This window comes from Urtica dioica, chromosome 10 (genome assembly GCF_054948205.1).
Source record: "Urtica dioica subsp. dioica isolate 48M chromosome 10, U.dioica_male_clone48M_v1_H2, whole genome shotgun sequence".
NCBI classification, from domain to species: domain Eukaryota; kingdom Viridiplantae; phylum Streptophyta; class Magnoliopsida; order Rosales; family Urticaceae; genus Urtica; species Urtica dioica.
Window position 1 is genome coordinate 21,035,117 of NC_142765.1, and position 22,964 is coordinate 21,058,080.

At 37.6% G+C, this 22,964-nt stretch overlaps 3 protein-coding genes across 3 annotated transcripts; all 3 read right to left on the minus strand.

Moving 5' to 3' along the window:
• Window positions 1-991: 991 nt before the first annotated feature.
• Window positions 992-2,663, minus strand: LOC149383933 (F-box/FBD/LRR-repeat protein At1g13570-like). Its single transcript, XM_089627951.1, has 3 exons — window positions 1,887-2,663; window positions 1,386-1,541; window positions 992-1,258 (listed from the first exon to the last, which is right to left on the minus strand). Exons 1-3 carry the CDS (start codon window positions 2,661-2,663, stop codon window positions 992-994), a joined length of 1,200 nt encoding a protein of 399 aa, XP_089484077.1.
• A 3,891-nt stretch (window positions 2,664-6,554) lies between these two features.
• On the minus strand, window positions 6,555-8,594 carry LOC149383934 (F-box/FBD/LRR-repeat protein At1g13570-like). The gene is made up of 3 exons (XM_089627952.1): window positions 7,788-8,594; window positions 7,538-7,693; window positions 6,555-6,818 (listed from the first exon to the last, which is right to left on the minus strand). The coding sequence occupies exons 1-3, from the start codon at window positions 8,592-8,594 to the stop codon at window positions 6,555-6,557; spliced, it is 1,227 nt and encodes a 408-aa protein (XP_089484078.1).
• Window positions 8,595-10,234: 1,640 nt separating this feature from the next.
• Window positions 10,235-12,255, minus strand: LOC149383935 (F-box/FBD/LRR-repeat protein At1g13570-like). Its single transcript, XM_089627953.1, has 4 exons — window positions 11,557-12,255; window positions 11,214-11,309; window positions 10,974-11,129; window positions 10,235-10,522 (listed from the first exon to the last, which is right to left on the minus strand). Exons 1-4 carry the CDS (start codon window positions 12,253-12,255, stop codon window positions 10,235-10,237), a joined length of 1,239 nt encoding a protein of 412 aa, XP_089484079.1.
• Window positions 12,256-22,964: the final 10,709 nt, after the last annotated feature.

Below are 22,964 nucleotides of genomic sequence, written 5' to 3' on the forward strand. Positions count from 1 at the left end.
TTCTCCGAGCATCGCCTCCGCCGGAATCGACGCCGTCTATGACGGATCTTGACGGCGTCTATGGCGGATTTCGCCGGCGACGTTAGGGATCAGTAACGAGGATGGACGACGATTGGCGATGACATGACGGTGTGAAATGGATCGGCGGTGATCAGCGGCGTGAAGTGGATCGGTGGCGTGAAATGGACGAAGATGAGAACGAGTTTAGGTTTAAGTTTTTGGAAAATTGAGTTTTGCTCTTATATATGAGGGTAATTTATTAGGTAGTGAAATATTAATTGGGCTATTCACTTAATTTATTCAAACTTGGGTTATTCTCCTAATATTGTTGGGTTGATTGGGTTAGTATACTCACTCTCCCATTAGAATTTTGACTTTTTCTATTATTTTCTTTTACATTTTCATTTTATATATTATTTCCACTCTCTCTCTTATTTTCCGGGTTACAAAAGAGCAAAAGAGCAATATTTTATTTTCATCATTAAAATTTTGCCCTAACTTCTGTTAATTTGTTTTGCAAGCGTGTAACCCCGATTGTCAAGTATGCGACTCGCAAATTTTGCTGTTTTTATTTGAATATGGTTATTTTGATTATGAGTTTTCACATTAAATGACAATTGTACCCAAATAAATAAGATTGTCTATGTCGATCTGAAAAAATGCAACGTATGTGACACAACTGAGATTTCAACAAAAATTAATGGAAGTTATGCAACAGGACTATTAAGTACCATATTTGAAATTCTATGAACTATCAGTGCAATAATAAAAAAAAAATAAAAAAAAAATAATTCTCTATTTCCAGTATTTTTTTTTTTCTCCACCATTGGTTTCAAATTCAAATACATTTATGGAATAGACAGTTATACGTTCTCAATATTCTCAGGGAAGAATAGGCTAGCAGAGCCAGTAAGACTTGTATTTTTTTTCTTCTAACATAGAGCCACGTCTAGGCTTGCTGTTGAGCTTCATTCGCAACCAAGACGTTTAATTAGCTGATCACCGATATCTTGGCGGTCGGAGAAGCGCGCTCCAACCCAAACAACAGCTTCTTTATAAGCTCAAGCTTTTTGGTGGAGATGAAGGAAGAGATCTTAATGGAAATCTCGTCCAAAATTGGTGAAGCCGAGAGCATGCGCTTAATGAAATCAGTCTCCGATAAAGAATCATTGTAAAATCTCACACCAAACTTGCCGAGACGAGGGAACGCCAGGTCCCACTGCACGGCCTCCCATTCTTGGTTGCAAAGCCACCCAAACTGATCAACAAAAGATACCATTACATCGAGAACACGGAGATCAGCTACATTTTCTTTTAACCATTAGAGTGAATTCTTGTTTTGACATTTGACATTCTTAAGTTGGAATTCTGGTTCAGAAGCTTACGTCAACGTGAAGTTCTTGAAGATTGGGGAGACTACTCAAAAGCATGTAAAAGCCTGTGGTGTGTTTGGTGCACCTGAAGCAAGCCCCGATCCACAAAGCACGGAGATCAGCGAGCGGAGCCGGAAGCTCTCTCGGTACGATGCCCGACGCAAGATACTGTATATATAAAATGAATAAGACATGATAGGTAATGTTGACCATGATAGGATGCTTAAAAAAACAAAGATTTACCGATATAAGCCACATAAACATAAGCGTTTGCGTTTTAGTTAAAGTTTTGTAAATTTATCGTAAATAGCCAAAAACTTTTGTAAATATTTCGTAAATAGTCATATTTACTAGAAATTTACTCTGCGTTTTTTATTATTTTGATAGCGTAAATAGATTTATAAAAAAATTTACAAAAAATTAACAAAATGTTGGTTATTTCAAAATTTCTAATGTTTCATATGATTAGATAGCTACTGAACCTTAAAGAAAAAATAACGAGCTGTCTCTCACCTCTAAAGAAGCACCGATACTGATTCTTAGAAACCGAAGCCGAGGTGCATCGTCCATAAGTGGCATCAAATTGTCTCCACGGATAAAACCCGTCTCGTTATTTAAATGAGAAACATGGAAGTGAAACGTCTCCAAGACGTTGCAGTTCATGAGTCTGAGATTGACGAAACCCAAACAGCGAAACTGGAACGATTTCAAACTGGGTGCGTCGATGACAAGCCTGTCGTCTAGTTTGTTGTATTTTAGGGTCAGAGTCTCGAGCACAGAGGAGCCGGAGATCAGGATCTGGAGCGATTCCTGGCCGATGGTCGCACTCTCGAGATCGAGGCTCTTCAGTCTCCCAAACCCGCGGAACGTCGAAGGAGGAATTATGTCACAGTTGGTGAGTCGGAGATGGGTCAGGGTTTTCCATGAAAAGAACGCGGAAGAGGGCATCGGCCAGCTCCATAGTGGGCGGGGGCGGATCACGAAGTTCTCGATCGGGTGCCTCGAGAGTTGGTCGATCCAGTTCTCGATCTCGTCGGTTGAGGGAGTCGTGCTTAGATATATGCGAAAGTTCCGAATTGGGACGGAACGGCTCTCTATGAACCGATTCACAGTGTCCGGCTCATCTGGATTCCAAGTGAGATAGAGTCCCGAGATCGATTTCCATGTGTTCCTCCACTGAGAGGACAAGAGGCTCGTCTTCGCTGCTTCTTTGGTTGGCATTGACGATAGGATTTGCTCGATCACGTTGCCGGGTAAGTCGCTGAGTCTGTCCACTTTTTCTTCCTCCATTCAGTACCTTGCAACTGTAATTCACCCAACTGTCTCAATTGTCGAATAAGAAATCTGTGCAAAGGGTTTATTTTGTGTAAATATAGAGACCACTCTTAGTCGTCCGACCTGATCAAAGATGATATTTAGCAAACCCAATTATATTATTGCTGAATACAATGTGTATAAGTATATGTATACCATACTGAGGTAAAATAAGCAAATTCTTACCTCGTGATAAGACCTCTGGAGAAGAAAGTCGCAGGGAAAAACACTTGGGAGAAGAAGTCAAATATAGCAACCAGTTTCTTTTATTATTTAGGGTTTTTTAGAAGCCCAATAAACGACCCAAAGTAACCCTAAACACTCTGAAAAGGTCAAAAACTTATACTCAGTTCAAATTACATGAGATACTTCGTTTACAAAACTTTTTTATTTATTTTTTTAAAATATCTCACTTTTAATTTTTATTCTAGGAATACCTCGTTTTATGTGTGGATTTTATATTGCTCCTTCACATCTAAACTTTGTCTTCGTCCAAATGAAAAACAATTTCTTTTCAGAGGTGGAGGAAATATTATATCGGCGAGTTAAAGTTTACATGTAGTATGCATTAAGTGTAATCTCAAATATAATTGTGGAATTTACTGTTGTCGAAGTCACAACAACACATTATTTCATTTGTATCACAAATAAGTCTAAATTGCATTCGTGTCTTTTTTTTTTTTTTTTTTTTTTTTTTTTTGCATATTTGTCAACTATACAATGTCTTAATTACATTTCTATTTTATATACAAAAAGAATCCATATCCACACCCAAACCTAATCTCTCATCAAATTTCCTCCCAAACCCTAATCTCTCTAGCTCAGCTTCGACCACCGCGCCGATCGCCGCTCCGACGAGGCCACTGCCGTGGAGCTCTCGCCGGAATCACAGAACCAGCCTTCCCGCGGCCTCGAAGCCGCCGTGCTCCGATCTCTCCCGGTGTTCGTCTTTGCCGACGGAGATTCGGACCAGGTTCGACGGAGAACCAGTCCACGGAGTACATGGTTTCGACCATGACGTAGCCGACGAACTCACCATCGCCGCCTTCGCCGGAGTTCGGGATCGCGGAGATTCTCCGGATCCGGTGGTGGTGCTCGCCGGAGCAGGCGAGGGATCGGATACCGCCGGCGCCGGGGACGACGAGGAAGCGGAGGTGGTGGGAGTTCATTCCGACGGGGAAGACGAGGACGAAGGAGTCGAAGTCGGCGCCGGGGAAGCAGAGGCGGTTTCCGTCGGGGTCGAGGTCGGAGGGGGGGGGCAGAAGCGATGGCGACGAGAGGACGGTGGATTTGGTGGCCGGAACGGGGCTGAAAATGACCGGAGCTGACAGAAGACTCTGTATCGTCTCCAAAGAGGTATGAATTGAAGTCATGTTTTTGGCTTTAGCATTTCGTCGAACAGGTAATACGCGTCGAACATGTAATACACATTGAAGAAGTTGGTGTGCGTTTTACGGCGACGAAGAGAGGAGGCAAGGCGGCGGCGTCTTCCAAGGCAGCCGCGGAGGAGAACGCTGCCGATAAGTTGTCCAACGGAGTTGACACGCTTCAGATTATCGATTTCTTCTTCTAGTCTACTTTTGTTTTGTAAATATTTAACTGTGGTTCTATTTTCTTCTTTTAGTCTACATTTGTTTTGTAAATATTTAACTGTGGTTCTACTTTCTTCTTCTAGTCTACTTTTGTTTTGCAAATATTTAACTCTTGTTCTACTTTAAGGGTATTTTGGTATAATAATAAATAAAAGTAACTTACTGCTTGCAACACGTTTTTTGTGATGACATAAATGCAATTTTGTTAATAAGAAGTGACTTTGGTACAAATCTCTCAAGATAAATTGTCCAAATATTTAACTATTTAGATTTTTCAGAATGATTTTAAACGTGAATGGTTGTTTTTGCCATCATTTCGTTTATGTTTAATGTTGTTCTTAGGTTTTGCTCCGACCAGTGGCAGAGCTAGAAACTCAAATAAAAAGTGAGATAAAAATATAAGTTTCTAACTCGGATATACTTCGGATGATGTATGTGGACAATTCAAGATTCCATATAGATACTTCTTCGTGTATTATGTGTATTTATGTAAATTTGACAATGTTTATAAAAATATATGGCTATTTACTTATAAAAATATATTGGCTATATAGCAATATGTTTATGTTTATAAAGCTATATATCTAACGAACCATTGTTGAAAGAAAAATTACACCAACTAAGCCACGTTAAACATTGAAATTGCAAACTAGCCGACGTTTCTAATTCGTTAGCAAAATAGCTATAATTTGATTTTTAAAATAAACTAAATCCCCCAATTTTAAAGTTTCCATCTTTATAGCAACTGATTTCAAAATTGATTTCATAACATTACAATCACGATTCAGTTTAATTTACTTAATGTTCTCATCTCTAAAATAAACAGTCGATCAATAAACAACCAATAGTGAGCGATATAAAGAAAGATTTATTTTCCTTGCTTTTTCATTATTTCTTTTCTTTATTTGTTATTGGTGGTGTAGGTGATAGAGTTATTATACGTCATTTTTGTCAACATGAATAAAAAAGAGGGGGATTTGTAAAAGAATATATGTTTTAACTTCCGTAGAATAAATCGAATAAATGATTCAGAGTGGAGCGTTGGACACAAGGATCTAAAAGCTGAGAGAATTGAAACCGTAATACTTCAGCTTTATTAATCACACGGAATATATAAGTACAGGGAAGAGAAAATAACTAATAGCCAAATAACAACAACTAACTAGAGATAAAATAGGAAACCTAACTAATCAGATAATATCAAATATTTACAGAATTAATTTCTAATTAATTAACTAAAATAATATTCTCGACACCCTCCCTCAAGCTGGAGATAGATATCGATCATTCCCAGATTCCCAGCTTGGATAGAAAACCTTCAAACATTGTAGAAAACAGTCCTTTGGTGAGAACATCTGCAAGCTGCTCTAAAGAGTGAACAAATGGTATGCAAATATTGCCATTCTCCAGCCTTTATTTGATAAAGTGACGATCTATTTCGACATGTTTAGTCATGTAGTGCTGTACCAGATTCTGAGCAATGCTGATTGCAGACTTGTTATCACAATACAACTTCATCGGTTTATCTCTTTCGACATTTAACTCCACCAAGATCTTCTGAAGCCATAAAAGCTCACATACTCCTTGAGCCATAGCTCTGAATTCAGTCTCTGCGCTGCTTTTTGAGACAACTGGTTACTTCTTGTTTTGTAATTATTTAACTCTGGTTCTACTTTAAAGGTTATTTGGTCTAATAATAAATAAGAGTGACTTACTTGGAACATGGTTTTTTGTGGTGACATAGATGCAATTTTGTTCATAAGAAGTGACTTTGGTGCAAATCTCTCAAAAAGATTAGTAGTCAAATAATCCATCTTTTTTTTTTAAATAGCTCAAATTTTATTTTAGTGCACTCTAATTTTTTAGCCCAATTAAAACTATAATATTTTGATATAGTCAATGTTAGCACACCTTTGGACTAATAGCCATATAGTATAAGGTGGTGCATTAAATTGACTAAAGTACCCTAAAAGAAACCTGCTATAATGGACTAAAAAATAATCGGCAATATATTTTCAAAATTTGCAATTAATGACAAGTGTTAATGAGTTCTAATTTTCTAGAACTACCAACTAAATAAAGATGAAATTCTTTTGAAATCAGAATGCCAAGATCTCGAGTTTCTATTTTTGTTCACGTTTTCCGCTAACATAAATAAGTCACTGAAATATGACAAAGGAAGTTTAATTAGCATAGAGCCACGTCTAGGCTTGCTGTTCAGCTTCATTCGCAACTAGGCTTGCTGTTCAGCTTCATTCGCAACCGGGACGTTTAATTAGTTGACAGACATCTTATAGGTCGGAGAAGCGCTCTCCAACCCAAACAACAGCTTCTTTATAAGCTCAAACTTTCTGGTTGAGATGAAGGAAGAGATCTTAATGGAAATCTCGTCCAAAATTGGTGAAGCCGAGAGCATGCGCTTAATGAAATCAGTCTCCCCTAGAAATTCTCTGTAAAATCTCACATTAAACTTGCAGAGACGAGGGAACGCCAGGTCCCATTGCGCGGCTTCCCAGTCATGGCTTCCGCACGTCCAACACTGATCAACAAAAGATACCATTGTTATAGGAGACACAGTTAACAATTATTTATTTATTTAATTATCACGGCGATAACCTCTTCTCCAAAAGTGATTGATCTTGGTATCTTTTTCGCCGCGGCGAAGGCTACCTCTCGCCGCGGCGGGTTGAACATGACGCAGCGAGAACACAACGTCGCCGCTGCGAGGTTCATTAAATGTCATAATCCTACAACGGTTAGACTATACGTGGTAGAACGATTTCGCCAAGGCGAAAAACACATTGCGCCGCGGCGAGAATTCTACAACGGATAATCTAAGCGTTGTAGAAGATCTGAAATATAGTGAAATTTTACACTACTTATAGTAAGCGTTGTAGAAAGACCAAACTTTTACAACGCTTAGCCAAAAGCGTTGTATAAACAACAAACTTCTACAACGGTAAGTCATAAACGTTGTAGAAATAACGAGTTTCTACAACACTTATTTTGAAAAATGTTGTAGAATCTCTAGTTTCTACAATACTTAGCCGTAAGCGTTGTAGAAAATAAGTTATAGAATCCAACATTTGTAGTAGTGTAAAAAAAGGAATCCACCGCTCTCAGATTTTATATACTAACACATTTTTATAGTATGATGCACGTAGTTAACAGTGATTTACTATAGAAAGGCTCTAAAATCATGAATTTTTCTTTTGACATTTGACATTGTTAAGTTGGAATTCTGGTTCTGAAGCTTACGTCAATGCGAAGTTCTTGAAGATTGGGGAGACCACTCAAAAGCATGTACAAGTCTGTGGTGTGTTTGGTGCAACTAAAGCAGACCGCGATCGACAATAAACGGAGACTAGCGAGCGGTGTCAGAAGCTCTCTTGGTACGATACCGGAGGCAAGATACTGCATATATCAAATAAATTAAAATATGATAAAATAAATATGACCATGATAAGATGATAAGAAAGGAAGAAAAAATAAAAGAGCTGTCTCGCACCTTTAAAGAAGCACCGATACTAATTCTCAGAAACCGAAGCCGGGGTGCATCGTCCATAAGTGGCATCAAATTGTCTCCACTGAGCGAACCCAATCTCTCGACAATCGTATTCCAAACGTCGAAGTGAAACGTCTCCAAAACGTTGCAATTTATGAGCCTGAGATCGACGCAATCCATACAGAAAATCCGGAACGATTTCAAACTCGGTGCGTCGACGACGAGCCTGTCATCATCTAGTTTGTTGTATATTAGGGTCAGCGTCTCGAGCGCAGGGGATCCGGAGATCAGGCTCTGTAGCCTGTCCCGGTCGATGGTCGCTCTCAGGAGTTCGAGGCTTTTCAGGTTCACAAAACCGCGGAACGTCGAAGGAGGACGTACGTGAAGCTTGGTGATTTGGAGATGGGTCAGGTTTTCCCACGAGAAGAACGCGGAAGAGGGCATCGGCCAGGTGGCGATGGAACGCAGCGAGTTGATCGCGAAGTGCTCGATCGGGTGCCTCGAGAGCTGGTCGATCAAGTTCTCGATCTCATCGGCGGAGGAAGTGTCGGGTAGATATAAGCGAAAGTTCCGAATCGGGGCGGTGCGGAGACTTATGACCTGATCCACATGGTCCACGTGGCAGCAACAGTCCGGCCACGCGCGTGCTCTCCAAGTGACGGAGATGATCGAGATAGATCTCCACGCGTTCCTCCACTGGGAGGACAAGAGGCTCGTCTTCGCGGCTTCTTCGGTTGGCATCGACGATAGGATTTGGTCGATGACGTCGACGGGTAAATCGCTAAGTCTGTCCACTTCTTCATACTCCATTGATTTACTTGACAAACCCATGTGCAATCTATTCAGATTTTGACGGAATGGTAACAAATTCGTTAGGTTTTCCTGCGTCGGGACCTAAATGTATTTCAACTAATATCTTTCACTGGCATAATCAATATAGAACAATATGAACACTTAAGTTATATTTAACCATGTTTCGTTACGTAATTGGTACGTAAATAGCCCTGATGAAGAAAAGATAAAAAAACACTTGCATTGAGGCAGAAAAATTACAGAGCAAGTGAACCTAAGAAAATAATAGGGCTTTCATATAAATTCTATAAGAAAGAAAAACAGGCTTTAGCAAAACATAGTAATCGTTCGCATCAAAGAAAACAACACTCACCAGCGGACGAGTACGGCGCGTCGTAAAACAGCAATTTATTCGGTAACTTGGTCGCATAGGTATGTCCATTAGGTTTTGTATTATATTTTTTCAGTTTTTTTTTTTTAACTACATGTTAAATTACAATAAAGGGTTCGAATCCTAAAGTTTGGCAATTTTTTTTTTGGAACTGGTCACTAATATTATATATATATATATATATATATATATATATATATATATTATTTTTACCAAAATATTGAAGAAATAATCCGTAGTATTATAGGTTTTTTTTTTAATGATTATTTGGATCTAGTTGGGATAGCATATCTTGCCACTGCTCTCCATTGTTTGAATGCCTTCAAAGGTTTGATATGATTTTAGAGTTATTTCAAATTTTTTAGCTACGTTTTCAAGATAAAATTTGAAATTTTGCCATGTCTATTTCGTAGTTTTTAGGGTTACTTTAGAATCAATTTCGAAACTCTGTGAACAATTTTTTATTTTTTTTGAAATAGCTTTATTTTGAAGAAACATTTCAAAAAATTTTTGCTTTATTTTGAAGATTCATCCTTTTGCCATTTCGAAATCAGCACTACCAAACAAACATGCCCAAAAAAATTGAATCCCATTGTGCTATCAACAGATTCAGCTTTTTCATTCTACGTACAGTGCTCCCCACGGTCTCGTCTCCACGCTCGGCGGTTAGCTTGTTAGGCTTTTTTAGATTTTTCAGTTTAGATACATAATTCGTCTCCGTAGCAATGGGGATCCAGTTGAATGCTAGTTCTTGTCAATCATTTGAAGGGATCTCTAATTCAATTGGGAATTCATTTTTTTTTTTTGGCTGAAGAAAAATATTGAAAGTCTAACAAGTTCTAGTATTTTTATTAAGTTGTAAATTTTCATTTTACCAGGCCCTTCTTTAATTAACGCCAGTAATCATGAAAAATAGTTATACTTTATAAAAATATGAGTTCAAAGTTATATATATATTTTCTTTGGCAAGTTCATAGTATATACCTAACAAAACTTACCTAGGATAATATAATTACTAGGTTACAATCTCACACCATGATCATAATAGACCCTTATACCAAACCCCATAATCAATGAGGCGTCGCATTTATATATAAATCCAATTACAAGCTAGAAAAATCAATGAATGAAGTTAAATCATGCTAAAATTCTCAACTAAAATATATTTCGACATGGTTTGTGTCTAGAATTTTTTTTTTTTGGCAATGTAATCATCGATATCACTTTCGAATAATGGGTATATAGCTCGTGATGACAGCTTATAGGGCTAGGTCACTAATACTAGGGCATTCGGAGAAGAGCGCTCCAACCGTATGAAATGCCTCATTAGCTCAAATTTCTTGTTAACGCACACGGAGTACTCACGGGAAGAGAGGAGCACATCGCATAGAATTGGTGAAGATGAGAGCATTAGTTCGACGAACCTAATCTCCTCTGGCGACCCCATGAAATCTCTCACAAAAATATTTTTGAGACGAGGAAACGCCATGTCACATTGCTCGGCTTGCCGACGGCGGTTGCTGCTCGTGTCGATCTCATTGTATTCCAGCCAAGGCTGATCAACAAAATATATCATTATAATACGAGACATATATAGTTAGTTCTTTATATATTTTTATTTAATCTTTAATATATATTTTTTAATTCTAAATTATGTAACAAGATTAGAAATTATATATGTCCTCTTAACCTATATATCATACTAAACATTTTGTTGTAATGAGTAGATTTGATCCCCATAGTCTCAAGTTCTTGTACAAATTTGTTCATTAATCTTTTAATATGAAAATTTTATATGATTGTTCTTGGAAGTCTCATTTTTCTCAATTGTTAGGCGGTTGGCGTTTCTTGAAAACAAATCTGAGCCCTAAGGCAGTACATTTTTTTTTATCACTATTAATAATTTTAGAGCAAATTTCACCTTTTTTATATATATATATATATATGATGTTATTAAGATTGATTTCTGACTTCATCAATTTCTATTGAGAGATATAAAAATTAACCTGAATTTCAAGTTCTTGAAGATTAGGAGCACTTCTCAAAAGCAAGTAGAGGGCTGTGACGTGTTTGGCGCTACCAAAGTGGAGATTGATTGACAGAGAACGGAGATCCTTGCACTGAGATGGAAACTCTCTAGGCATGACCCCAGAGGCTAAATACTATATAATAAATAAATGAAACTATGTAATTATGACCATAAATAAATATAAAAAAAAAACTATAAAAAGCCGATTTGTTCTCACCTCCAAAGAAATACCTTTGATGCTTAGAGTCCGAAGTCGGGGTGACCCACCCAGAAGATTGACCAGGTTGTAGCCACGGACCGAACCCAATGCCTCCTGGCATACAGATAATAAATTTAGGGCAGCCAAGTGTGAAAAAAGATTTCAGAGTTAAAAAAATAAAATTTAGGTCACAAAATATTGAACATAGAATGAATTAAAAGGTATTATATATAAATATATATATATATATACACACATATTTTGTATGCTCATTCAGAGGGATCAATTTCTAATTGTAGTAACTATATAAAATATAAAAGACTGTTAAAAAAAAAAAAAAAATTAAAGGGTCCTTAGTTACCTCTTCATCATATTCTACGTCGAAGGAACATTCCTCCAAAGCTGGGCAGTTTGTGAGTCTGACACCAACAAATTGATAGCAAGAAAACTTGAACGATTTCAAGGTTGGCGCATCAATGTCGAAGCCTCCATCCATGTCCTCCAGGTACTCTAGGGATAAAGTCTCGAGCGCGGGGACGCCGGAGATCAGGCTCTGCAGTGATTCTCGGGCGTTGGTCAACAGACAGTTACGAAGTTCGAGGGTCTTCAAGCCCTTAAACCCGCGGAACATGGAAGGAAGTGTTAGATGAGCGCATGTGAGTTTGAGACGGGTCAGGTTTTTCCACGAGAAAAGTGCCGAGGAGGGCTTCGCCCAGGGTTCTTCTTCTTCATCATCACTGGTGTCGATGACAAAGTCCTCGATCGGGTGCCTCGAGAGTTGGTCGATCCAATTCTCGATCTTGTCGGTTGAGGGAGTCGTGCTTAGATATATGTGAAAGTTCCGAATTGGGACGGAACGGCTCTCTATGAACCGATTCACAGTGTCCGGCTCATCTGGACTCCAAGTGAGAGAGAGTCCCGAGATCGATTTCCATGTGTTCCTCCACTGAGAGGACAAGAGGCTCGTCTTCGCTGCTTCTTTGGTTGGCATTGACGATAGGATTTGGTCAATCACGTCGTCGGGTAAGTCGCTGAGTCTGTCCACTTTTTCATCCTCCATTCAGTACCTTGCAACTGTAATTCACCCAACTGTCTCAATTGTCGAAAAAGAAATCTGTGCAAAGGGTTTATTTGTGTAAATATAGAGACCACTCATAGTCGTCCGACCTGATCGAAGATGATATTTAGCAAACCCATATATATTATTGCTGAATACAATGTCTATATGTATATGTATACCATACTGAGGCAATAAGTAAATTCTTACCTCGTGATAAGACCTCTGGAGAAGAAAGTCGCAGGGAAAAACACCATGAAGCCTTGGGAGAAGAAGTCGCAAGAGAAAACAAAAATAGCAACCAGTTTCTTTTATTATATAGGGTTTTTTAGAAGCCCAATAAACGACCCAAAGTATCCCTAAACCCTCTGAAAAGGCCAAATTACATGAGATACTTCGTTTACAAAACTTTTTTTATTTATTTTTTAAAATATCTCACTTTTAATTTTTATTCTAGGAATACCTCGTTTTATGTGTGGATTTTATATTGCTCCTTCACATCTAAACTTTGTCTTCGTCCAAATGAAAAACAAGTCCTTTTCAGACTCGCCGGCAATGGTGGAGGAAATATTATATCGGCGAGTTAAAGTTTACATGTAGTATGCATTAAGTGTAATCTCAAAGATAATTTGTCCAAATATTTAACTATTTAGATTTTTCAGAATGATTTTAAACGTGAATGGTAGTTTTTGCCATCACTTCGTTTATTTTTAATGTTGTTCTTAGGTTTTTCTCCGACCAGTGGCAGAGTTAGAAACTCAAATAAAAAGTGAGATAAAAATATAAGTTTCTAACTCGGATATACTTCGGATGATGTATGTGGACAATTCAAGATTCCATATATATACTTCTTTGTGCATTATGTGTATTTATGTAAATTTGACAATGTTTATAAAAATATATGGCTATTTACTTATAAAAATATATTGGCTATATTGCAATTTGTTTATGTTTATAAAGCTATATATCTAACGAACCATTGTTGAAAGAAAAATTACACCAACTAAGCCACGTGAAACATTGGAATTACAAACTAGCCGACGTATCTAATTCGTTAGCAAAATAGCTATAATTTGATTTTTAAAATAAACCAAATCCCCCAATTTTAAAGTTTCCATGTTTATAGCAACTGATTTCAAAATTGATTTCATAACATTACAATCATGATTCAGCTTAATTTACTTAATATTCTCATCTCTAAAATAAAACAGTCGATCAATAAACAACCAATAGTGAGAGATATAAAGAAAGATTTATTTTCCTTGCTTTTTTATTATTATTTCTTTTCTTTATTTGTTATTGATGGTGTAGGTGATAGAGTTATTATACGTCATATTTGTCAACATGAATAAAAAAGAGGGGATCTGTAAAAGAATATATGTTTTAACTTCCGTTGAATAAATGATTCAGTTTGGAGCGTTGGACACAAGGATCCATAATCCTTCGCCGTCTGTGACTGGAACCAAATCGCTAGTCTCGGCGGCGACGGAGGAGAAGAAGATGAAGAATGAGTCGATGATGATGAATCCGCCTCCGCGCCATCCAAGAATCCCGCAGACTCCATAGGGTCTCCGCTTCCCTCGTCCCCGGCTTTTATTCACCGACTCCTCTGCCATCGCCGAGCTCATGTTCGTGGATGACTCGCCGTCGCTCGTCCTCGACTGCAAAGTCAGATCTGAGCCGCCATCGTCAAGTTCATGCTTGTGGATGACTCGTCATCGCTCGTCTTCAACCACAAATTTAGATCCAATTAAGAACAACAATCTCTCTCTCTCTCTCTGTGACAGGAAATTGTTTTTCGGTGAGGTAAGGGTGTTGAATTGTTCTACATTGATCGCTAGACCTTGGACTCGATCAATAAAACCACCTAAAGAGAAAAAGAGGAACGGATTCATCATTACGACATTTATCTACGTTAATGTTAGTAAATTTGTGTTGGTGATTACTAAAGCTGGAGACAAAGAGGAATGGAATATCAAACATTTATTTATGTTAATATTGGTAAATTTGTTACTGAATGTATGTAAATTTGTGTTAATGTTGGTATTTTTGCATTTGTTTATGTTAATGTCAATATATGTATGTAAATTTGTGTTAATTTATGTATATTTTTATTTATTTTGTGTTTATTTAGTGTTCTCTGTTGTATACATTGTTTATTTGTGTTTTATGTGTCAGTAAATTTGTTTCAGACGACAGCATAGTTGGATCGATTTCGTTCGCCATGGTGAGGGTGAAGGGCGGGCAGAATAAACGACATTATGAAATCTCAAGTTTCGTATATGTGATTTATGATAACTTTTTTTCCCATTTATTTGCATTGAATGCATTTGTCGTGTATATATGGGTATAATTTTCATGTTTTACCAAAATCTGGTTGATTTCAAATTTATTCTTTTATTTAATTCAATATCTCATCTATTTAATGGAGGTTATGATAGTCTGATCAAGTCGGTTGTGATTTATTGGCTATTTCACAAAATAAATAAAACATTGACTAATTTGCCAAAATTAAGTTTCTAAGTTGCTTCTCCACCACTTTGCCCTTGTTGAAATTGTATCTAGCTATTCTTTAGTTAATAATTGAAAATTACTCATCGATTTTTATTAACCGTAATAAAATAACAATATTGACCAATTTCAAGTCCTACCTAATGACTCCAAATTTCATTTCCCACCTAATGTCTCCACGTTTTCAAATTAAAAAATAACACAATTTTATAGATCGTAAAAATTGATGAATGATTCCTCAAAATACGCCACCGTAATCAAACCTCACACGCTACCATAATCTTGATTAAAAAAATAATTACTCTCATTAATTTGACGGGTAGACAAGGAAAAAAAGGTGGTTATATATCTTCATCAACATCTCTTTTTGTTACTATTTATGAACGTGAGATTCACTATGTTCTTTTTAATTTTGATTCATCTAGACTCGAGCTTTTTTATGTTTCATCGATAAATAGTAGTTAATAAGGAATTGTGGTCGTTAATAGTTTCTTATGTTTAAATAGTAAATAGTAGTTAGTAAGGCGCTTTTTTGTTTCATCGGTAAATAGTATATAGTTACAAATTAATTGTGAAGTTTTGATCTCAGACTTTAGCATGACGTATACAGCAAGGATGGCGTGGAACAGAAGGGAAGCTTTGTGATAGCTAAGGAGCGATTCACTTGTCCAAACATTAGGTGTTTCACGAGGTCTAAGCATATAGACGTGAGAATGCACTTCGCGAGACACGGTAAGCGCAGGTACCGGTTCAGGGCAGAATATTGGCACCAAAGACAATCCGGCGGACATGTTAACTAAGTCAGTTCCTAGTAAGAAGTTCGAGCACTGCTTGAAGCTGATTGGAAGAGTTCTTCACTAGTCAAGAAGTTGGTCTGAAATCAAGGTGGAGATTGCGAAGTTCTGATCATAAACTTTAGTGTGACGTGTACAATGAGCATGAGACTTAAAAACAAGGGGATAACATCACAAGAATTCGGAGACTGTGTACACAATAGGTGCACATCGTACGAAATTGGTAAAGTCGAGAGACGAATCTAATCTCCTCTGGCGATTCTTCGAAATCTCTCATAAATATATATTTGAGACAAGGGAACACCATGTCCCACTGCTCGGCTTCCCGCTGTTGGTTGTTGCTCGTGTCGATCCTATTGTTCCCTGTATCCAACTGATTAACAAAAAGATATCATCATAACATGAGACATAGAAAATACTTATTTATTTTGTTGAACTAAAAATATATATTAACAAATTAAAGATTCTATCCACTCTTAATATTATATATATATATATATATATATATATATATATATATATATATATATATATAAATCATCCTAAACTGTTTTTGTTGTAATGAATGGAATTGATCTCGCATTCTTAAGTTCTTGTACAAGTTTGTTCATTAGTCTTTCAAGATGAAAGTTGTAGAAACGAGAGCATCAAATCCAAATACTTGTTCTTCGAAGTCTCATTTTTTTTTCAATTTGTTAGGTTCTTGAGGTAGATTGCAAGAAATGCATTTTTTTTATAACAAATCTGAGCCTAAAGCACTACATTTTTAACCATTAACAAAGCATATATAATTATATTTTTAATATTTGACTTTACAAAATGTGATTTCTGAATTTGTCTATTTCTATTGAGACATAAAAATATAAAAATATAAAAAACTAACCTCAATGTCAAGTTCTTGAAGATTAGGAGCAATACTCAAAAGCAGGTAAAGGGCTGTGACGTCTTTGGTGCTCCCACAGTGTTGCGATTTTTCCGTACGCAAGTGCACGTAGTCGCTCAAGTAGTAAAGTTCCTAAGAACGAGTCGATCCCACGAGGAAAATGTTTAATTAAATTGACAAGATTACTAGCATGAATTGAACCCGATGATTGCGATGGTTATCGAAACAAACGAAAATTAAAAGCAATGAAAACACGATAGATTGCGATAACGAGAAAGCAAGAACTATGGCTGCACAAGTTATTCGTACGGTTTGGATTCGGGAATTAAGCACAAAACACACACTCTTATGTTTGCTAATCACGCTCACGATAATGGTAATCTAAGATTTCTCTCGAACATCTAAGAATTTAAACCTATGCCGGGATATCTTCTCTCGATCTCAACCCCTAAAAACAACGGCTAGCATTAAAAACAAGATCGTTCACACGACTCCGAAACAGGCTAGCTATTTCTAACTTAGGAATGTATCCCGGTAAATTAATCCTTGTGCACGGCTAACCTAATCTCTTCCGAGCATCAAGCAATCCTAATATCATGAACACGGTAGCTAATCGAATTCAAGCATTACACACATAATTAAAATATACAAACATGATAGAGCATACAAATATTAATTTGACGTGATTGAATCTATCACCATATTCCTAACTCTTTACGCCATAGCTCTTAACGAATTTCGTGCATAATTGAACGGAAAATAAACGGAGATGAATATAAAGCAATCATGACTAAAAACTGAATTGTATTAATAAAAACGGGAGTTCCAAAGATTCAGAGAATAGAGATAAAAACTGTGAATGGTGAAAACGAAATTGTGGCGACGATGATCCTCTCTGAACGCTTCTTCTCTCCCGGGATTTTTGCGGCCGAATGAGAAACAAAACTAAAAACAAAGCAAAAGATATGTTTCTAAATAAACTAAAGTCTTTTTGTAGGTTTCCTAGGTTTGTCGGAGCTCATATGGGTCGTCGGATCGCATCCAACGGCTTGGATTACAATTAAAACGCGTGACAAATAAGTGAGAATCGGGGCCTGTGCGCCGCACACATCCTCCTGTGCGCCGCACAAGTCTTTCTGGGCAGCTTGTGCGCCGTACACCCAACGCACACGGTAAACGCACAGGGTCTTCAAATGGTTGTGCACCGCACAGGGGCCGCACAGGACAAACGCACAAGACTCTGGAAGTTTGTGCGTTGCTTCGAAGGGCCGATTCACCTTGAACCCCCTACCTTGAGCTCCGGGTGTCGGAATTGAGATCCGAAAGATGTTCTGAACTCCTTGTGATTGCCCCGTTGTCCTCGGATGCTCTATTTATCATTTTGAACTTCCAAACTCTGAAAATTAAGAAAAACACTCCAAAATACATGAAAATGCTCTGGAACTAACTTCTTTTCACTTCCGGAAGTACAAACAAGCACGTTTATAACGTGCTTATCACACAGTAAGCATCGATTGTCAAAGAACGGAGATCCTTGAGCCGAGATGGAAGCTCTCTGGGCATGACCCCATAGGCTAAATATTATAAAACATATAGATAAGTAAATAACAGTTTGTAATTATGACTATGATATGATGATAGGAAAAAAAAATGGAGCGGTTCTCACCCTGAAATAAGTACCATTGATGATTAGTCTCTGAAGTCTGGGTGATCCAGCCAGAAACTTGACCAGGTTGTAACCGCTGATCAAATCCAATGCCTTCATGATAAAATTACATACATTGAAGCAGAAAAATGGGAGATAAACAAATCAAATATATAATTTAGGATTCCTTGAAAAAAATTAGGAGACAGAAACTTGAACATAGAATGAGGTATAAATAACTTTTAGTATTCAGGGGGATTAATTTTAAATTTTAGTAGATATATAAGAGGGACTAAGGAAGGATTAATTTTACTTACCTATCCATCAGCCCATGACGTGAAGCAGCAGTTCTCCAAAGCTGGGCAGTTTATGAATCCGTCACCAACGAATTCCAAGCACTAAAAATTGAACGATTTCAAGCTTAGCGAATCTACGTCAAAGCCCAGCCCAGCTATGTTGCCTTTATAGAATTCCAGGGTCAGAGTCTCGAGCGCGGAGGAGCCGGAGATCATGCTCTGCAGTGATTCTCGGGCGATGGTCATGCTACGGAGTTCGAGGGTCTTCAAACACTTAAACCTGCGGAACGTGAAAGGAAGTGTTAAGTGACAATTTACGAGATCGAGATGGGTCAGATTTTTCCACGAGAGAAGTGCAGAAAAAGGCATCGTCCAGGTTGCTACATATCCGACAGAGAAGTCCTCGATCCGACGGAGAAGTCCTCGATCGGGTGGTTGGAGAGAAGTAGGGTCCACTTGACAAAGTCGTCGATGGAGGCATAGCCATTGCCGTGGACAGAGAATTTCTGGATCCGGCCGGAGTGGAGTTTTAGGACCTGATCCACATGTGATACGCGTGCCTTTTTTTCTGTCCCAAAAATATGATCGACATTGCATGTAGAAAGAGAGTCTAGAGATCGATTTCCATGTGTTCCTCCACTGTGTGGACAAGACGCTCGTCTTCACGGCATCTCCCCATAGGACTCTTGATCGTATCCATTTTCGAGCGTTCAACCTCTGCATTTATACAAAGGCCTGTAATGATTGACGGATATGGCAAACCATGTCGTTCATTAGTATAGTCGAGACTCTTCATCCAATGATAGATGAATCCACCGACGTTGATAGAATGACCTTTTACGATGTAGAGCAGCACCTGGATAAGACCCTCGTTGGAGTGCTGAAGTGCTTAATCGAAAATAGACGAGCGCAAACAAAGTAAATCCAAGCTTTAGCGATCCTGGTGAGTTGTTCACGCTTGAGTACCTTTTTTTTCCTTTTTCAAGGACCCAATCCTCTCCCGGAATGCACAACACCCTCGCCATCTCCTCGTGGCTGCAAGTACTTAACCATTCCCGATAGTCCTTATTGTCGAAAGGCACGTCTGGGGTCACAACCAAATCGTAGATAACTCTGACACTCACATCGACCTTTCTAGCCCAGACCGTCAAAACATTTCGATCGTTATCCGGTAAGTTTGCGTAGAATTCGTACATGAAGGTTAAGTTCGCATCGAACTCGGGTACGGCACAATACTTCACTTAGTCATGACTTTGAATACTGTTTCGGATTAGCATTCCTATTTCGATGTTAGTGCTCACATTGAATCCCCGCTCAGGGATCACACTACGCAACGAGATTTTGTCGTAGCGTTCCTCCGCGGCCTTGCTAGTGAAGATACTTGTTTTATAATTAATCCGCTTCGGGAGATGCTTGACGAGCTCACTTTCTTTTACCTTTACTAGGACCTTTGGAAGAGCTCGGAGCCATGCATGGCGCCCGCCGGAGTTTTGGTTCGAACCATTTTTCACCTTTACAAAGCATAATCATAAACAATTCAATCTCAACATCTACAATCAACATAACCATTTTAAATACTAGCTATGTCACAACAACCACAAATTCTATAACAATTTCAACTCAATTTAAACATAACAATCTCAAATTCATAAACAATTCCAACAATCACAAATTTGTAAACAATTTCAACAATCACATATTCATAAACAATTCAATCTCAACATCTACAATCAACATAACAATTTTAAAAACTAACCTATGTCACAATATGTCTAACCAAGATCTTAATTTCATTTTAACTTAAATTCTAACTCAAATTCATTCTAACTCAAATTCATTCATAATATGTCAAACAAAATCTTAATCTCGTGTTCTAACTAAGGAAAATCAAACAAAACCCTAAATTTGTGAATTAAGAATCAAACAAATTCGGGAAAACAACATGAAGTTCGGGAAAACAACATGAAATTCATATCAACAACATGAAATTAAAGCTATAACCACCTTAAAAAACATAGAAAATCATACCTTGAAAAGTTTAAAAGAGAGGGAGGCGGCGACAGAAGATGGCGGCTAGAACGTGGCGAGAGAGGATGGCAGCAATGAGAAGGCGAGAGAGGAAGAAGGCGAGATTTCGGCACGGTGGGGACGTGGCGACGGGTTTTGGGCGGTGAAATCTTCAGAGAATCAGTGGAAAATGGGTGGGTTATGAAAAAAACTGAAGAAAAAAAAATGAATTCGGCCTTTTATAGTGAAACCCTAAAAAAATAACGACATCTCGCCGTGGCGAGAAACTAACGTCGCCGCAGCGAGATGCTTCTACAACGGATGTTTTGACCATTGTAGGAGCATCTCGCCGTGGAGAGAATCCTTCATCGCCGCGGCGAAAGTCTTTCTTGCAAAATTGTTTCGTCACGGTATTAATCTTGTCGCAGCGATGGCTATGTCTAGCCGCGGCGAGATGAATATCGCCGCGGCGAAAAACATACTTCACCGCGGAAAGCCTCTTATACAACGCTTATTCTAAGCGTTGTAGAAGGTCTCGACGCGGCAATGTAGTACTCTCGCCGCGGCGAGGTCCATTATTCTACAACGCTTGTTCTAAGCGTTGTAGAAGGTCTCGGCGCAGCGAGGTTCATTATTCTACAACGCTTTGACTACCCGTTGTAGAAATTTGTCGCCGCGACAAAAAACACTTGTTGCCGCGACGAGGATTGTACAACGGATAGTCTAAGCGTTGTGGAAAATTTTAAATATACTAAATTCTACGATGCTTAGCCATAAGCGTTGTAGAAACACTAACTTTCTACAACACTTATGTTAAGCGTTGTAGAAACACCAACTTTCTACAACACTTATGTTAAGCGTTGTAGAATCCATAGTTTCTACAACACTTATTTTAAGCATTGTAGAATCCAATATTTGTAGTAATGAGTTGTTTTTAGATAATTATACCACACACATCACACAATTAGTTTTCCAGTCTGCCGATTGCACACGTCTAGAAACCCTAAAAGTAAGAATGTATGTATCAAGACTACTAAGAGAAGAACTTTTGGTTTTTATAGTAGTCAATAGCTCTGGAAGTCGAATTAGGATTTCTTTACCCATTCACTCATTATGAAACATTTTGCAAGACATGTCGCTGAACAAACTTGCAGTAAACAAATAAGCCAATAACACACATCAACCGCCTAGGGGATGAAACTCATAAATTGACGTAAATACCTCACTTTTATTTCAATGGAAGGGCAAATAAAGAATGTCACGTCATGTTTATGATCATTTACCTAGCATCTACAAAATAGTGGTTATCTAACAATGTGAAAGTGTAAATATGGTTAGTTACCTAATTATTTGATAAAAAAAAAAAATAGAAAGACATATTTGCTATTGGGTATTAATCAATAGTAGGACTAGTCACTAAGATTACAGCATTCGGAGAGGGGCGCTCAAAATGCATAAACCGTCTCATAAGCTCAAACTTTCTGCTATTGTACATACCCCTAACGGCAGAAAGATGCACATTGTACAGTTTCGGTGAAGCAGAGAGCATTAGCTCGACGAAGCTGATAACCTCTGGCGAGTCAAAACCTCTCACCAAAATATTTTTGAGACGAGGGAACACCATGTCCCACTGCTTGGCTTCCCGCTGTTGGTTGTTGCTGCTGTGGATCCTATTATTCTCTTCTCCAGGCCACTAATCGATTAACAAAATATATATATCATCATAACATGAGATGTAGTAAGTAGTCATTTATTTATTTTATTGATCTAAAATAGATAGTTTGTTTCTAAATCTATGAGAAAAAAAAATTAGAAACCATCCCTTAATTTTTTTTTTTTTTTTTAACAAATAATTTGCAAACTAAGACACCCAAACTAGAGGAATTTCTAAATAGCCTATGTAAATTTTTTGGTAAATAGCTAATTCTTAATATTTGTTCATATTTAATAGTGTAAATATGGTGTAAATATTATTCATATGCAATAAAAAAAATTTTGAAAATGAAATTTACCAAAAACTTACTAATGGTTGATTAAATGGTAAACTATAAATGCAAATAAGGCTATATATCTAATAGACCATTTTTTTATATATTTACAAATCCTTGTATACTTTTTGTTGAAATGAATGGATTTGATAACCTAGTCTTCTGTTCTTGAACAATTTTGTTCTTTGAAGTCTCATTATTCTAAATTTTTCAGATCATTAGCGTAGACTGCAATTCTTGAAAAAAATCTGAGCCTTAAGCACTACATATTTAATAACCATTGATATCCTAATCTTAAAGCATAATTTATTTTGGATATTTGACTGTATTAAGATTGATTTTTGGCTTCGTCTATTTCTATCCATATATCTAGGGATTAATAAAATAAAATAAAATAAAATATAAAAAATAAGAAACTAACCTGAATGTCAAGTTCTTGAAGATTACGAGCACTATTCAAAAGCAGGTAGATGGCTGTGACATGTTCGGTGCTCCCACCGGATGCGTTGATTGTCAAAGAACGGAGATACTCGAGCCGAGATGGAAGCTCTCTATGCATGACCCCGAAGGCTAAATACTATATAATAA

Bases quoted from the DNA above. Each gene is read 5' to 3' on its own strand.
- LOC149383933 (XM_089627951.1), bottom strand. From the start codon at position 2,663: ATGGAGGAAGAAAAAGTGGACAGACTCAGCGACTTACCCGGCAACGTG. The intron at 1,542-1,886 runs GTGAGAGACAGC...TTATATATACAG, and splicing joins GTATCGGTGCTTCTTTAGAG to TATCTTGCGTCGGGCATCGT. The intron at 1,259-1,385 runs GTAAGCTTCTGA...TTTGTTGATCAG, and splicing joins TTCAAGAACTTCACGTTGAC to TTTGGGTGGCTTTGCAACCA.
- LOC149383934 (XM_089627952.1), bottom strand. From the start codon at position 8,594: ATGGAGTATGAAGAAGTGGACAGACTTAGCGATTTACCCGTCGACGTC. The intron at 7,694-7,787 runs GTGCGAGACAGC...TGATATATGCAG, and splicing joins GTATCGGTGCTTCTTTAAAG to TATCTTGCCTCCGGTATCGT. The intron at 6,819-7,537 runs GTAAGCTTCAGA...TTTGTTGATCAG, and splicing joins TTCAAGAACTTCGCATTGAC to TGTTGGACGTGCGGAAGCCA.
- LOC149383935 (XM_089627953.1), bottom strand. From the start codon at position 12,255: ATGGAGGATGAAAAAGTGGACAGACTCAGCGACTTACCCGACGACGTG. The intron at 11,310-11,556 runs GTAACTAAGGAC...TCTGTATGCCAG, and splicing joins ACGTAGAATATGATGAAGAG to GAGGCATTGGGTTCGGTCCG. The intron at 10,523-10,973 runs GTTAATTTTTAT...TTTGTTGATCAG, and splicing joins TTCAAGAACTTGAAATTCAG to CCTTGGCTGGAATACAATGA.